Raw genomic sequence first — 16,961 nt, 5'->3', positions numbered from 1 at the left:
CAGCAAAAGTAATGATTATAAAATTCCAAAACAAAAAGTGTGATTTCCTTACCTTCTTTTCTACCTTTTCCTACAGCCCCAAACCCACCATCTATCCGAGAGGAACTCTGTACTGCCTCCCATGATACCATTACAGTCCACTGGATCTCGGATGATGAGTTCAGCATCAGCTCCTATGAGCTTCAGTACACCATATTCACTGGCCAGGCTAACTTCATCAGTAAGTCATGGTGTAATTGGGGCCTGTGGCCAGAGATAAGGAAATGTAAGGAAGCAGTAAGCTGCTCAAGATTGGCCGGGGCGCCACGAGGCAAGTGTTTGTAAGACATGTTAGGTTGTTTAGAACAGTGTTTTGTAGACAGTATAAGCTCCCCTACGGCATTGCAAAGGGCCCATCAGCAAGTTGTGTATTTCCTTGCTGGGAAGTCACTGGGGCTACTCCATTTGTTTATGTAATCTTTAGTCTTTCCTCAGTTAATCCATGTCACTCCACTCTTCCAAGTCAGAATAGAGCTCATATTTTGTTCCTGGGTAACTAAGCCACCATCATTGCTGATTCCATGTGTGTGAACATCTCTCCCCTCGACTTTTCTTCCACTTCATTACCATAGTAAAATACTTTATGTTCAAAGACTACTACTTCCTTTACATACCCATTTGTATTAGTAAATATAGTGACAAGTTTCCTGCCTCTGTCACTATTCTCTTTACCCCTTTTCCCTTCCTCAAAGAATTACACCAAATATAAAAACTTGTCAGTGGGCTAGAAAAATGAAAGATGTTCAAAAAGCAGTCATTTCGCTCTTATGGTTTCACCTTCTGATGAATTGGATCAAGACAGGGCAGAGTAAGAACTTAACTCATTGATTGCCAGGTAAGAGGGTTCAAGGTCCAAGTTTCCCTCAATGCACTGGGGGAAGATGGAAATGAAAGCAGAACTGATTCCCATCCTAAGGTTGCATCTGCGTAGCTGCTAATTAGTATTTTCTTTTACCTGTGTGTTTGTGCTTCTGTTTCTGACTTCACAGGCTTGCATGAGAGGAGTTTTTCCAGTGAAACCCTCCTGATAGGCTTCCTTTTGCTGAATTGTGACAATTCTGGGCCACGTAGTGGGGTGGAGAGGTGAGAGGACATTTGGGGTCAAACTCTCAAAAACACTTGCCTCGTGCAGTTCCAACCTAAGCCACTTAGCCAAGATAGCTGTGATCTTGGGTGTTCTTGGGTATTTCTTCATTTTGTGAAGTCACAAACTCTAAGGCCTTCCCGACATGCTTTTCTGCACTTGTCTCTCTTGCTCAGGAAAGTCTTAGAGCCAGCAACGGTGCTTCTTCTTCCTGATATGGGGAGAACAGTGGTCTCCTAGTGTTGAGGATAAGTTTGAATAGTGGCAAAGATCTAAAGGCTACCACCTTTATTTTAAAGGTTATATAGTCCTTTGTAAAGAAAAGCTTAAAGGTTAATTGTTAATAGCAATGGGATCATAGCATCTCAGAATTCGAAGGGGTGACATTGGAAGTCATTTATACTAATATTCTTTTGTTCTACCAGATTCCCAATAGATAATTATTCTGTCTCTGATTGAACATTTCCAGTAATGGATATTTCACTTCTCACAAAACAACTTACTTAGTTAAACAGCTGTAAATGATTGTCATGCTTCTTTATAAAAGGTCTAACTTTTTTCCTAGTAAATAATGACAATAATAATTTACACCTGTATTATGTTTTGCAATATACAATCATTCCCACATACATTATTTTATTTAGTCCTCATGAGTTCTTACTTAGCCTTATGAAATAGATGATATTAATTCTATTTCATAGATGAAGAAACTGAGGTCAGAATGAATTGCCCAAGGTCACAAAGCTACAAACTGATGGAGTCAAGATTTAAACTCAAGCCTGTCAGACTTCAAGCTAATGCTCCTTATGTTAAGCCACACCTACCAAATAGTCCTCAGCCTGCCATTTTATGTCTCACTAACAAACTGAATCAATCTTTCAAATGACAATTATTCAGATAATTTTAGGTAGTTCTTGTGTATCTTATAAATTTTCTCATTTCCAGGCTAAACATCCTCAGTTATTTGAATTGCTTCTCATGATTCAGACCTTTTACCATCCTAGTAGTCTTGGTATAGTCACACTGCTACTTATCAAAATGGCTCATAATATAGCCCTGGCCAATGTTGCTTAGTGGTTAGAGTGTCAGCCTGTGAACCAAAGGATCACGTGTTCAATTCCCGCTCAAGGGCACATACGTGGGTTGCAGGTTCCATCTCATCCCCCAGTCTGGGCACTTGTAGGAGGCTACCAGTTGATTTGTCTCCCTCACATCAATATTTTTCTCTCTCTGTACCTCTTTCCCTTCTTTCTCCTTTCCACTCTAAATAGCAATGGAAAAAATCCTCGGGTGAGGATTAAAAAAAAGGTAAACACACTCCCAAAGTAGTCTGACCATTTCAGGGAATAGCTGGGTTATTTCTCTGTATATTACCTGTTGCCCTTCTCCTTGGAAACTTTTATTTTTTTTACTAGTGGCTTGGTGCACAAAATTCATGCATGGGGATGTCCCTCATCCTGCCTGCACCCTCTCCAATCTGGGACCCCTCAGGGGATGTCTGACTGCCACTTTAGGCCTGATCCCTCTTGCAATTTGGGACTGCTTGCTCCTAACCGCTCACCTACCTGCCTGCCTGCCTGCCTGATCGCCCCTAACCATTCTGCCTGCTGGCCTGCTCACCCCCAACTGCCCCCCCTCCTGCTCACCCCCAACTGTCCCCCAACTGCCCTCCTGCCAGCCTGCTCTCCCCCAACTGCCCTTCCCATCCTAGCCTGATTGCCCCTAAATACCTCTGCCTCGGCCCGGCCACCATGGCTTTGACTGGAAGGATGTCCAGCGGGTCTCCTGGTCTAATTAGCATATTACCCTTTTATTAGTATAGATTTTTTAGTGAATAGGAAATTGATTATTCAGTGTTGGCTGAGCATATAGTCAGCTGACACCACTAGGAATTTCAAATCCTATTCCTGTTCAATTAATTGATTGTCCACATGGAAATACAACACCTTGAATTCATCTCTATTACATTTTATCTGGTTAGCTTTGATTCCTCATTCTAGCCTGCCAATATCCTTTTGACCAGTTTCTGCCTTCCAGTACATTTACTTCCCCTTCCAGGCTGCCTTCCATGTCTTCCTCTGATCATTGATAGAAAAGTAGAATAGGACTGGGACAAGGGCAGACCCTGAAGCAAAATGCTTGATGGCAGTGGGCAGATAATTTTACTAGGAATAATTATTCATGAAGATTCATGGTTCCAATCCTACCTGCCAGTCTTCCTTCCACTGTTGACTTAACCTTGCTTCTGAGAGCCACTTCCCTTAAGGTTTTTCCACATTTTCTCTCTTTTTAAACCACTTTATTTAGGGGAAGAATGGTATTAGAGATCAAGAGCTGGAGATTAGGAATACACACATCCACCCATGTATGTATGTATGTATGTATGTATGTATATAAATATATGTGTGTATAAATATATATGGTATATATACGCATATATACTTTACATATGTGCACATATGTATACATATACATGTACATATTTATTTTTTAGATATCATGAGTTTCCATCAATACTCCAATTCCAGTCCATCCCCCAGATTCTTTCTTGCCTTCCCCCATTCCATATTTGTATGTTCCTACTTCCACAATGAGAACCATGGCTCCTAACAACGTTAATACATGTACTCATTTGCTCACTTCCATAATATATTTACAATAGTATAGAATTTGCTTTGCCCACACTACTATAAAACAAACAATAGTTCAGGACTTGTTTGTGATTCTCCTCCTACCCCCATTCCTTTGGTATGGTTATTTTTCATTTGCAACACAGTTGGGCTCATTTGTTTCAGTTTGTCTTCAGTTTTAGTATTCACTCTTCCCAATCATATTGATTTCATTTTAACTTTTGAATTTATAAAACAGCATCATGATTCCAAAAGGAAAAACTGTACAAAAAAGGTATATTCATATAAGTGTCATTCTCTCCTATATACTTTTTTAATTTAGATAATACTTTATTAGTTTTTGTAATAAAACCCATGTAGACTAAGACCTTATATATTTAATACAGCGAGTTACCCCTGTAGAAATGGGAAAAATTATGTTGAATATTTCTAGATCAATATGGCTGTTAACTTCTGTACAATGCCAACCCAACACAGTACAACTGGGATCATTTTTTCCAAAGTTAACTGCACAAATAAAGTTTTTAAAAATTATATATATGTTATGCATCAATAGCAGTAACAGCTTTTCCAGGTTCTGCAGTTATCTGAACAAAATTTTAGAGACATCCATCACACTCCAATAAAAAAAGTAAAAAAGAGATCTCCAAAAAACAGAAAAGTTCTGTTACTATTGTGACACCACTAGGAATAGGATTTGAAATTCCTAGTGGTGTTACAACAGTAACAGAACTTTTCCTAGTGACACCATTTTTTAAAAAAAAGTTTCTCCATCATCATCTGGAAAGAAAACATTGTAGAATAACATCATTAAAAACAGTTCTGATAAAGCACTGTCACTACCATATACTTTTAATCCTGTTCACCCATCCCCATCCTTTGTAAGTAACCAACTTCATTATTTTCTGGGGGGATTTTTTCCTTCCTGCTGTTATTGTTGTTTTATAACTCCAGGCAAATGTATGTAAGTTTTCTTATTTGCCTTTGTTTCTTACAAAAAGAAAGCATATTATGCATGCTCTTACACAACTTGCTTTATTCAATTTACAATATACCTTGGAAATTACTCCATATCAGTTCATAGATATCTCCTTCACACATTTTTACAGTTGCATAATAATTATGAAGCCTGATTTGTTTTGCATTGTTAGAAGTATGTCTGGAAGATCATATATTTCCCTCTTTGTATTAAAATTTCATGTGTAATTTATGATTCATACTATGCATTGGTATGGCACTCAAGCATTGTCTCTGGCTCTTATCCTTTATTATCTTTTTCTAAAATCACTGGTGATTTCCACTAATTATTCTTCTTTATATAGCATATCTTTTTGCCCTCCATTGTGCTTCTTTTTCTAGTTTTAATTTAGACTTTTTTACCCCAGCCTCAAGTTAATTATAAAACCCTGCTGAACAAATTGCTTTTTAGAAATTCATTGTTTTTCTTTTCAATCTCACTTAAACCCTATACTACAGCTATATAGAAGTAACTAAATTCACCACTCATTTTCATATCCACCCTTTGGTAGAATTGTGTTTACAAAGCAGTAAACTGACTGAAAAGAAGATAACAGAAGAGAGAAACATAGGTAATCCACAGACTAGAATGCTGATCCCTATTTTATTAAAAGCCAAATATATTTTTTGTTGTGTACGTTTTTCTCTGTTTAAATCCATGTTTATGCTCTAAAGAGTTTCAAAATCAAAAACATAGATCTCTGAACCTTTTTCCAACTTGGGAGGAAAGAAGGTTCAAGATAATAGTGTGTTTATGAGCCACCCAATCTCAAAAGAATATTGGAATCAGAACCAGGAAGGGATAAAACTGTAGTGTCAAGTGAGGAGATATTTTGCTTTGGTTATCATGTCACCTCCTTGGCTTCCCTATGATACCTGGAGCCCATCTAGTCTTGGAAATAAGAATGAGGATGGGATGGGAGAGTTGAGTCCATAAGCCCTGAGAGAGTTGCTACTTTACAGAGACAATAAGACATAGTTGTTCACCCTGTGACTTGTGATGCAATGGAGAGAACACCGAACTAGTGTTAAGGAGACTAGGTTTCTTCTACTCTCAGCACCATCACCATCTATCTGTGGCCTTGGGCAAATCACTTTTCTTCTCTCCATCTGAGTTTCCCATTTTTGAAATGAGGGAAATATGGTGTCTAGGTGTCCTTTTGGTTTTGAGATTCAACATTCCTGTACTCTGCACAGGACTGTTCATCCATACAAGGCCAGACTCTGCTCTCAGAGGACTGGACCTTTGGGGTAAAGATCTAGAGACTACATAAAAGATGATTCTGTGTTTTGGTAGAATAGTTTTTCCTATATTATTTTGAAGAAAATTAAATTAACCTAACTCTCCCTAGTGGTTACATTTAATTACCAGAAGCAAGGAACTAGGCATGAACCTAGCTCCCTGGGAGGAAAGAAGCAAAGGTTCATTTTACTTACTATGTATTCCAGGACTCAGGAAAAAAAATTAATTGGGGGAGGGAGGCTTATGATGAATTTTCAGTGTGCTTCTTCGTTCTATTTCTATTACCTGTTGGTTAATGTCCTTGTCTTTCCCCATGTTACAGGCCTGTATAATTCGGTGGATAGCTGGATGATTGTTCCCAACATTAAGCAGAACCATTACACAGTGCATGGACTCCAGAGTGGGACACGTTACATCTTCATTGTCAAAGCTATAAATCAAGCAGGCAGCCGTAACAGTGAACCTACCCGACTAAAAACAAACAGTATGTTATGGTGATTCTGAAAGGAGATATCAGTTTTCTTCTCTGTGCCAGGAAGTACACTTAGCCTGAGAGGACATTAGAGGCCCTGGGTAGAGGGGCTTTACTGTTATAGTTTGTGTTTTGATCAAGGGGTTTGTTCAAGGCTCTGGAAGATATGTAAATACAGATATACATAAACTAGCTGGTGGCTTTAGAGGATGTTAGTGAAGAGTTTTTCTCTGCATTATATCCTCACGCTTGGGGGACAGTTGAGTAAAAGACTACTACAGACATTCACCACTTAATAATAGGGAAATATTCTGAGAATTGAATAATTAGACAATTTTGTTGTTGTGCAAATGTCATTGAATGTAATTTGCACAAACCTAGGTGATATAACCTACTCCACACCTAGGCTATATGGCATACCACTATCTTATATGTGGTCCATTATTGAGTGAAATATCATTTTGTTGAGCATGACTGTATCTGTGATAATCTGCTAGAACCCTACTTCAGAGAAGCTATACCTGTTAGGAATGCTTTAGACTGCAAGTGACAGAAAATTCAACTAATTTAGCTTAACAAATAGTTACTTGTCAATAGCTTAATCAAAGTATTGTGTTTCTTTCTCTAACAAAGCAAGAGGTTTGGCCCAGCTGGAATGGCTCAGTGGTTGAGCATTGATCTATGAAACAGGAGGTCACAGTTTGATTCTCAGTCAGGGCACATGCCTGGGTTGAAGGCTCATCCCCAGTATGGGGCATGCAGGAGGCAGCCACCCAATAATTCTCTCTCATCATTGATGTTTCTATTTCTCTCTCCTTCTCCCTTCCTCTCTGAAATCAATAAAAATATATTTTTAAAAATACCATAACAAGAGGTTTGAAGGTATGCAGTTCACGGTGTTGCATTAGTTCTGTGATGTCGTAAAAGACTCGGGCTCCTTGTCCTTTTCTGTATTAGTTTTTTGCCACATGGTCACAACAGAGCTACTGCAACCTGTAGATGTCATATTTTCTTTCAAGAAAGGAAGAAAGATAAAGGGCTGGTATACATGATGGCTATCCCTTTTATCTTAAAAACATTCGCTTTCCCAAAAGGTTCTCACATCCTGTCTGACTTCTGCTTCCAACTATTGACATCTTATTAGCCACCCCAACAATAAGAGAGACTAGGTGCTGGAGTATTTAGCTTTTCTGGCCTCCATAGTGAGAGTAGGTAAGAAAGAAAAAGTAGGAAATGGATGTTGTGCTTACCAACAGTGTCTGCCACAGACAAATTTTATACAATATGGCTCTTGCCATTCACAGCAATTGGTGGTCCTAGTACCTGGATTTGTCATATGAAGATAAGAAATTCTATGTTGTAAATAATCCTACACAACAAATACTTTATCTGACCATTGATGATGCAATAGTCACTCTAATGAAATTACCTAATTATATTATTTATATCCCATTTGTAAGAGGGCAAAAAAATAGTCCTGTTCATGAGTCATTTTCAGTTTTGATCTGCTAATAAGCAGCAATGATCTCATCAATTCCCTCACTTTTTTCACCTCAAATATTGAAATCCAGTCAAATACCAAATCACCTGCTGAAATAAAGTAAAATAGTAAACATATTTGAGACTCTAAGAGTCCACTTTTAATTTGGTAATATATGAAGCGGGCAGCATATTATTTTTTAAACCCTCACCCAAGGATATGTTTCTTTACTGATTTAGAGAGAGGAAACAGAGAGAGAGAGAGAGAGAGAGAGAGAGAGAGAGAGAGAGAGAGAGAGAGATGAGGAATCAAACTCACAACTTGGGTGTATGCCCTGACCAGTAATCAAACCCGCCACCTTTCTGTGTATGGGATGACATTCCAACCAGCTGAGCTACACTGGTCAGACAGCATATTCTTATTTTATTGAATATGGTGACTTTTGCCCTGCTTCCTTAATATGATAAAAAATAGCCAATTTGCACTGACCCAAGAATGACCATCATATCAAGGCTTCTCTGATAGTGATGGTCCTGGAAAACAAAGAATTCTTAAATATTTCCTCATGTGTTTTCTTATTTCTACTTTTTTCAGGCCAACCCTTTAAATTGGATCCCAAAATGACTCATAAGAAGTTGAAGATCTCCAATGATGGATTGCAGATGGAGAAGGATGAAAGCTCTCTGAAGAAGAGCCATACTCCAGAAAGGTTTAGTGGCACAGGGTGCTATGGAGCAGCAGGAAATATATTCATTGACAGTGGCTGCCACTATTGGGAGGTAGTCATGGCTTCCTCAACATGGTGAGTGGATCTCACTATTCTTTTCTTTTCTCTCCCCTGTTAGGTTCCTGGAGATCCAGTTGTATAGCACAGACATAATACCAGTAAGTCAAGGAAAACCACTTCTAGAAAAATGTGCTAGCTTTTAAAAATAAATCATGGAAAATATACTGAACTAGGAGTTGGAAACTACTATAGCACTCAATTTCTGACTTATTAAAGTTCTAGTGGTATCAACATTATGGATCTAAATATAAACTATTAAAGAAAAAGACATGTATTCTATTTCTTTTATATCCTGTATGGTATCTAACATACACAGATCATTACTAAATATTTATTTCTCTCTTCTTTCCACTGTTTCACAGGTATGCAATTGGCATTGCCTATAAATCAGCACCCAAGAATGAATGGATTGGCAAGAATGCTTCCTCATGGGTTTTCTCTCGATGCAATAGTAACTTCGTTGTGAGACATAACAACAAGGAAATGCTGGTGGATGTGCCCCCACAGTTGAAACGCCTGGGTGTCCTTCTGGATTATGACAACAATATGCTGTCTTTCTATGATCCAGCTAACTCTCTTCATCTTCATACTTTTGATGTGACCTTTATTCTTCCAGTTTGTCCAACATTCACAATCTGGAACAAATCCCTAATGATCCTGTCTGGCTTGCCTGCCCCAGATTTTATTGATTACCCTGAGCGTCAGGAATGCAACTGCAGGCCTCAAGAATCCCCTTATGTTTCTGGGATGAAAGCTTGCCATTAAATTTTAAGAAAGCATACAATTCTCTGGCTCTCCACTTCAGCAGTTCTTCCCCTCCTAAACTTCAGTTAGTGTCCAATATACAAGATACCAAATAAAGTTCATTTGAAGCATCCAAAATAACTAGATATTATAGCTTTAATTTTTGTGCATTAAAGCTCATATTTGAAGTAATGTTTTGAGTTTCTTAGAACAAATTATCTGAGTAGTCTGGGTTCAAGCCATTGGAGAACAAATTTAGAAAATACCTCTCTTGTCATTAGAGAATTAAAAATTTCCAGTGATTTATAAGTATAAATGATATTAAAAGGAATTATGGTAATTCTAGGTAAATAATGTAGAATGATACTCTGAACAAGGGACTAGCTAGCTGGAAAGAGGGGTGTCAGCTTTTTTAGTGCTGGCCAATTTGGCCCAGTAGAATTTTAAAGTATTAAATGATTGCATATTATATATAGCTTACAATAAAAATCTATAATCAAGAATTTATTATGAAGAAAACATATATGTATATATAATTATAAAATGAATAAATATATGTAATTTATTCATTTTTTAGATTTTATATACATAATCAACTTAATTTGCTCATTTGTGTGGAAAATATACTGGAAGGGGAAATAAGTTATACAATTAATTTCTGTCCCCTATAGGGAACATCAAAATCAGTCAACATTAATCTCCTCCCTCCATTCATCCTTTTTTTCTTCCCTACTGTCACACACACATTCACATGCAATAATGATATAGATGGTAGGAAGAGCTCTAAGTTGGATTAGGAGACATTGAAGGACAGTACTGCATATGAGATACTATTGCTAGATAGAAAATTGATCCAGGTAGAAGTGTTACATGTAGCACAGTTTCATTGATGCTACCTAATAGAGGAGGTTTGCTTGAATTGTTAAAAGTTCTATCATAGAATTAGGTTTTCTTTTACTCTCAAGTACATACAGTCAATAAAATGATGCCAAAAAAATGGAGGTTCTTTAAAGAACCTGCTTTGTTTACTAAATCAGAATGGAGTATTATGGATACAACTATTTGCATATAAATGTACTTGGATTTTCTTAAGAATGCCTGGGGCGGGGGGGGGGGGAGCAGGAATGGTTGAGAACAGTTTGTTTTCTTAAACAGGTTAAATAATCATTCCTTTTTGCAATCTTGTTTACACTCTTTATCTGCTTAGCTGACCCTTCATTGCAAACTCACAAACTTCATACCAGGCCTTATTACTATCATTGTCAATTTCACTGCTGGAATGGGGATGTCAGAACCAGAGCTGTCTTCTTTCTAGGAGCTGAGTCTGCTTCTAGGAGTCTACTTTTTGGGAGTTATAAAAACATTACTGTTGTACCAAACTGAAGCTGTAACAAGCTCCCAAATTGGAGCCTTGAATGCCCAAAGTTCTCCTCTCTTTCTACCACTTTGGTGGATATTCAGTCATTAATTCAGTCAAGGAACTACTAGATGCCAGGTACCACCCTGCTGCTGAAATACTAATAAAACCTAGTACCTGCTGTCAAATGGCTTACTGTTTGAGATATACCGTATCTATATAAATCCCCCAAAGGACACTTTAGTATTGTTTGTTCAACTAACATGGAAAGCAAGATGGAGGCAGATGCAGATGGCTAATCAGGAAATGAACAACCTCAGTAAGATTCTAGGAAGTAGCTTGCTCTAATGGGGAGCTCATAGCCTTTGTACTAAAATAATCCTAGTTTCCCTGCAATTAATTAGCAGTATGGGCAAGAGCAAGAACTTCATTTCTCTGAGACTGTTTTCTCTTTTGTAAAATACCTACCTAACAAGGTTTTTGAAAAGATTTAAAATGATAACACATGTTTCCCTGGCCAAGTGGCCCAGAGCATCGTCCTATACACCCAAAAGTTGCAGGTTTGATTTCCAGTCAGAACACATACCTAAGTTTCAGGTTCAATCCCCAGTCAAGGCATGTACTTGAGGCAACCTATCAATGTTTCTCTCATCAATATTTCTCTCTCTCCCTCTCTCTCTTCTTTCCTCTCTCTAAAATCAATAAACATATCCTCAGGTGATAATTTTTTTTAATAAGTCTTTTTTGTTCAGATTATTACAGGTGTCCCCCCCGTCAATAGTTCCCTTCCACCTGATTCCCAACCCCACCCCATGCCCTTTCCCCCACCACTGTCTTCATCCATAGGTGTAAGATTTTTGTCCAATCTCTTTCCATACCTCTTAGACCCCCTTCCCCTGAGAATTGTTAGTCCAATCCCTTTCTATGTCCCTGATTCTATTGTATTCACTGGTCCATTTTGTTTTTCAGATTTTTTATTCACTTGATTTTTAGATTCACTTGTTGGTAGGTATGTATTTGATGTCTTTTTGTTGTTCATAATTTTTTACCTTTACCTTTTTCTTCTTCTTCCTCTTCTTAAAGAATATCCTTCAACATTTCATGTAATCTTGTTTTGGTGCTGATGAACTCCTTTAACTTTTTCTTGTCTGTGAAGCTCTTTATCTGACCTTCAATTCTGAATGATAGCTTTTCTGGGTAAAGTAATCTTGGTTGTAGGTTCTTATTGTTCATCATTTTGAATATTTATTGCCACTCCCTTCTGGCCTGCATAGTTTCTGTTGAGCAATCAGCTGACAGTCATATGGGTATTCCTTTGTAGGTAACAGCTGTTTTTCTCTTGCTGCTTGCGAGATTTTCTCTTTGTCTTTTGCCCTTGGCTTTTTAATTATGATGTGTTTTGGTGTGGTCCTCTTTGGATTCCACTTGTTTGGGGTTCTGCGTGCTTCCTGAACTTGTAGGTATATTTCTTTCACCAGGTAGGGAAAGTTTTCTGTCATTATTTCTTCCAATAAGCCTTCAATATCCTGCTTGCTCTCTTCTTCTGGCACCCCCAAAATCCAGATGTTGGTACGCTTTAAGCCGTCCCAGAGGCTCCTTATGCTATCCTCACACTTTTGGACTCTTCTTTCTTTTTGCCTCTCTGGTTGGGTGATTTTTGCTTCCTTATATTCCATATCTTGGTTTGATTCTTGGGGCACGTTGATCTATAGTTGAGTTTCTGTATATTCTTTATTTCAGACTGTCTATGCTTAATTTTTGGCTGGTCCTTTTCCATTTTTTTTTTTTTTTGGTATTCTCATTAAGGTACTTGAAGGTCTCACAAAGCTTCTTGGAGGTCTCATCAAGTTTCTCAAAGGTTTTTAGAAGATTCTTGAGTAACCTTATAAATGTGATTCTGAACTCTGTGTCATTCCGTAGTTTACTTTCCTCCATCTCTTCCATTCATGACATGCTTCTGTGTCTTCTCATTTTGACTGCCTCCCTGTGTTGATGGAGTGGCTTTGTGTGGTTGGTGACCTATAGGGGTCAGTAGCTCAGAATCCCCAATCACCTGAGGTGGTCTCTTTTGCTATATCCCTTTGTGGGCTGAGTGCAAAGTCTTGTGTAATTAAGCCTTGATTGCTGTTGGTATACTGGGAGGAATTGACTCCAGGCCAATTGTCTGTTAGGACCTGCTGTGTCTACAAAGGAAGAACTGTGCTGGAGACATGCCTTGTTTCAGTAGGGCTTTGGTGCTTACTGAGTCCGTCTCCCAAATGTGTCACTTATGGGTGTGAGGGGTTAAAACTGAGCACGAGGAACACTGGCTTCTGGATCTCCAATGGGGTGCAATTCAGCTACTGTCTATGGCCACCCTGCAGGAGCTACAGTGAGAACCACAGTCCTCTCCTCCTTTGTTAGGTCAAACTGCAACCTAGAGAGCCATTCATATGCAAAAGCCGCTGCTTGGAGCTTGGGTGTGTTTGTAGGTTGTGATGGGCGGAGTCTCAAGGCATCACTAGGCTGGGGCGTGGCCAACAGCGATAGCTGCTGGTCAGCCACCTCTCTAATCCACATCCCTGAGTCTCTGTGTCTCATGTCTCTCCACGTGTCCCCAGGTCTCTCACCACAGCACAGCAAACAAATATTCTTGGGCGAAGCTCTGCAAGCAAGGCATCCTCACTTTCTGACCCGATGGCAGGTAGTCTAGCCTCTCCCCAGAAACTGGATTTCAGAGAGATTGGGAGCTTGTCTCTCTTCAGGTTGAAGAAAGCAACTCCCTCTGCTGCCAGCCCGTATTGCGTCCGCGACCCCCACCTCAGTTTTTCAGCGCTTGTGCCATGAATTCTCCTCTTTCTCTTTCAGTCTAGTTGTAGGGCTTCCTTTCAGCCAGCTTTCCCTTGGGTTTAGAGTGATAGACGTTTTATTTTATAGTTTTATTTTTGAAATTGTTGTGCACGGCAGCAGATTAGGTGTGTTTACCTATGCCGCCATCTTTGTTCTCCTCAGGTGACAATTTTAAAAAAGCACATGTAACCTGCTTAGCACAGCCCTTGGTGTTCAGTTAAGTGTATAACGAATATTAAGTTTCTCCCCACTGCCTTGCCCAGCCCCTGCCCCAGTAGAGTGTAGTGGTGCTTAAAAATGTATGCATTTCCTTTCTAAGTTATTCTGGTCTCTCCTTTATGGCATAACCCCCAATTCTTAAATTATTTCTTCCCTTAATAAAAACTTTCACTGCCCTTTCTTCCATAGCATTCAGTAGAAGGTCCCAATTACTGAGGGTTTGGCTTTTTAAGTCTCTGTGTGTTTTCCCAGCTTCATCTTTTGTCACTTTTCCCCTCACACTAGTTACACTAGCCAAGCTTAACTATTTACACAAGTTGTTCTTTGAGCCTGAAACAGAGACATTATAAAAAGTTTGATGCCCACAGGAAGTAAATGGTAGGACTTGTTCTTAAGGGAATAGAATGAAACTGCTAAAAGTGCAAAAACACTCTGCCTCCACCTCAGTCCAATTTCCTGTACCATGTCTTTGGGTCTCCCACACCATTCATTTTTTGTGCCCTTTGGATTTTAGTGCCCTGAGCTTCAACTTCCCCATCTTTCTTTTGATCCTAGCCTGGCATACTTTTCACCCCTCTTAATCAGATTAATTCTCATCGTCTAGACTGAGTTATGTTCTCTTCAGAGCTCCCATGGCACCCTGAGCATCCTTATGGCCTCAGCGATAATCATATTAGATAGCAATGTTTTTCAGAGTGTGGGCCTTAGACCATTTGTTAGAATTACATTTGGTGTTTGATAAAATAATTGATTCATAGCTCTAAGCCCTGATCTACTTAATTAGAACATCTGGACACATGGGTGGAATTTTATATTTTAAACCAGCTTTCCTGGTAATTCTGATGCACACACAAATTTAATGTATAACAATCAACTTCTGCACTAGACTATGAATACCTTGAGGGCAGGGACTATGTCTTTTGTTTTTGTTGTATTTTTCACACCTGAGTTAGTGTGTGGAACAGAGTAGTTGCCTAATGTTTATTGAACAAATGAATGAATGATCAACATACATTGATATCCATATTGGTGTTTGTTGTTTCCTGGGCTGATAAGCTTGGGCTTTTCCATTTGGGCTATACTGATTATATTTTGCCGATGCCCCACGACTTATATGCGTAAATGAGTATTGTCCTCCTCAAAAGCTCTTTGGAAGTTGACTTGGGGAATTGTCTGGAGTATGTGGCACCATTCTTTTCAATATTTTTCAAATTTGTTCTTTGAAAGTAGATTTAAATTTTGGTTACAACCAAAAATCACTTAGAGCTGAGCCTACTGAATAAAGCAGGAAATGAAACTGGGCTTGGGATAAGCAATTAAGTTCCTGAGCCAAATAATGAAATAATAATTGCTTTCCAAGAGACACCATAGTGACAAAGTACTCAGTGGGGGTATGGAGAGTTCCAGATACTAACTTCAGTAAATTTAAGACTTTCATAGGATACTGGTAATGCTAGGAATCTTAAAAGACCTCATTGACTACCTTTAGCTGAACCCAGTTGAACAAAGGAAGTAGGATCTGTTTAACATCAAGGAAGGTAACTCCACAAGTTCCCGTTGCTGTTGCTCTACTCAGTTTATTCCCCAACAATCCTTTCTACTAGCAAATTGTTCTGTCTGCAATTTATGCTTATTTCCACTTTTATACTGTCTTATTGAAGAAAGCACAAATATAATAAAAAATAAAGTTAAACCTGTTTCGAGTATATGAAAGAAATTTTAATGCCACATTGGAGATCTGACTACTTGTAAGTAAGAGTAACTGCATCTGTTTTTATAATGTATTTCCATTGTGTAACTTTTGATGCAGTGACATTCAGATTGCAGCAAAACCATTTACATATTCTTTTTAGCTGAAATACACTAGGTGAATTTTCTAAGCTTCCATGGTTTGCATATTTATACATGGAATACCTGGATGGAATAATCCATGGCTGAACTTTTTATATATATATTTTATTGATTTTTCACAGAGAGGAAGAGAGAGGGATAGAGAGTCAGAAACATAGATGAGAGAGAATCATCAATCAGTTGCCTCTTGCACACCCCCTACTGGGGATGTGCCCGCAACCAAGGTACATGCCCCTGACCGGAATCGAACCCGGGACCCTTCAGTCTGCAGGCTGACGCTCTATCCACTGAGCTAAACCGGTTTCGGCCATGGCTGAACTTTTTGATAAGTTCCAATATTTGATATTCTTTCCTTGACAGAATGGAGAATGTGACAGACAAGAACGATTCCCACAATTGTTTCAATTCCTAAAGCCAATTGCAGCCCTGGATCCATTGAGCTGTATTTGGCTGTGTATTATAGGTTGGCCAGGTTGACTATCATCAGGTCAAGTAAAACTGCTTTTTATAGTCTAATCTGCCATTCATACATATGCTGTGTTGTTGTTGGCTAAAATATTTATTATACTATTGTTGGAATATTTTTAATGTTTTTTATTGATTTTAGAGAGGAAGGGAAAGGGAGAGAGAGAGAGAAACATAGATGCATCAACATTGATCAGTTGCCTCCTGCACATCCCCAGCTGGGAATCGAGCTCACAGCCTGGGCATGTGCCTTGAGGGGGAATGGAACTAGCAACCTCTTGGTGCATGGGTCAATGCTCAACCACGGAGCCACACCAACCGGACATATTTTTGGAATATTTTTTATCAAATATTTTACCCATGGCTTGTTTGTACTGGGAGCTCTGGACCAATATCTTTTCTCCTAGTATAGAAATCTGAGCACCTGTAGATTACACAGCCTCATCCCTTAAAACATCCCAATCCATCCAAAATGCTATATTATGAATTAAATAAACATATATGTATTAATGACTTCTTGTTGTCTCTCACTGGAATTTAAATTGGGGGGGGGGATTAAAATAAAGACAGCCATGAATTACTGGAATTGTCTAAATGATTTGGGGAAAATAGCTGGAGATTTGGGCAGATAGAATGTATGGCATATGGAAATTGAGATCCAATCATAAAGACTAGTTTCAGAAGCAGTATATAGTAAAAAAGGATTAAGGAAATTAAGATATAAGGCCCCAGGAAACATGGCAT

At 38.7% G+C, this 16,961-nt stretch overlaps 1 protein-coding gene across 7 annotated transcripts in view; it reads left to right on the top strand.

Moving 5' to 3' along the window:
* MID2 (midline 2) overlaps nt 1-16,731 on the top strand; it is a 131,366-nt gene extending 114,635 nt beyond the window's left edge. For 4 of the 7 annotated variants that reach the window (XM_084870457.1, XM_084870454.1, XM_084870456.1 and 1 more), the window contains 4 exons: nt 77-310; nt 6,336-6,497; nt 8,560-8,767; nt 9,115-16,731. In XM_084870457.1, coding sequence (XP_084726583.1) covers nt 77-310; nt 6,336-6,497; nt 8,560-8,767; nt 9,115-9,517 — 1,007 coding nt within the window. In that variant the 3' untranslated portion in view covers nt 9,518-16,731. The remainder of the gene's footprint in view (nt 1-76; nt 311-6,335; nt 6,498-8,559; nt 8,768-9,114) is intronic. The other 3 variants (XM_084870453.1, XM_084870455.1, XM_084870458.1) reach the window with 1 other exon arrangement.
* The last annotated feature ends 230 nt before the right edge of the window (nt 16,732-16,961 follow it).

Source organism: Pipistrellus hanaki (assembly GCF_964339955.1).
Source record: "Pipistrellus hanaki genome assembly, chromosome: X".
Lineage (NCBI taxonomy): Eukaryota > Metazoa > Chordata > Mammalia > Chiroptera > Vespertilionidae > Pipistrellus > Pipistrellus hanaki.
The sequence above is the reverse complement of the archived record's forward strand: the minus strand, read 5'-3'. Positions and strand labels throughout refer to the sequence as shown.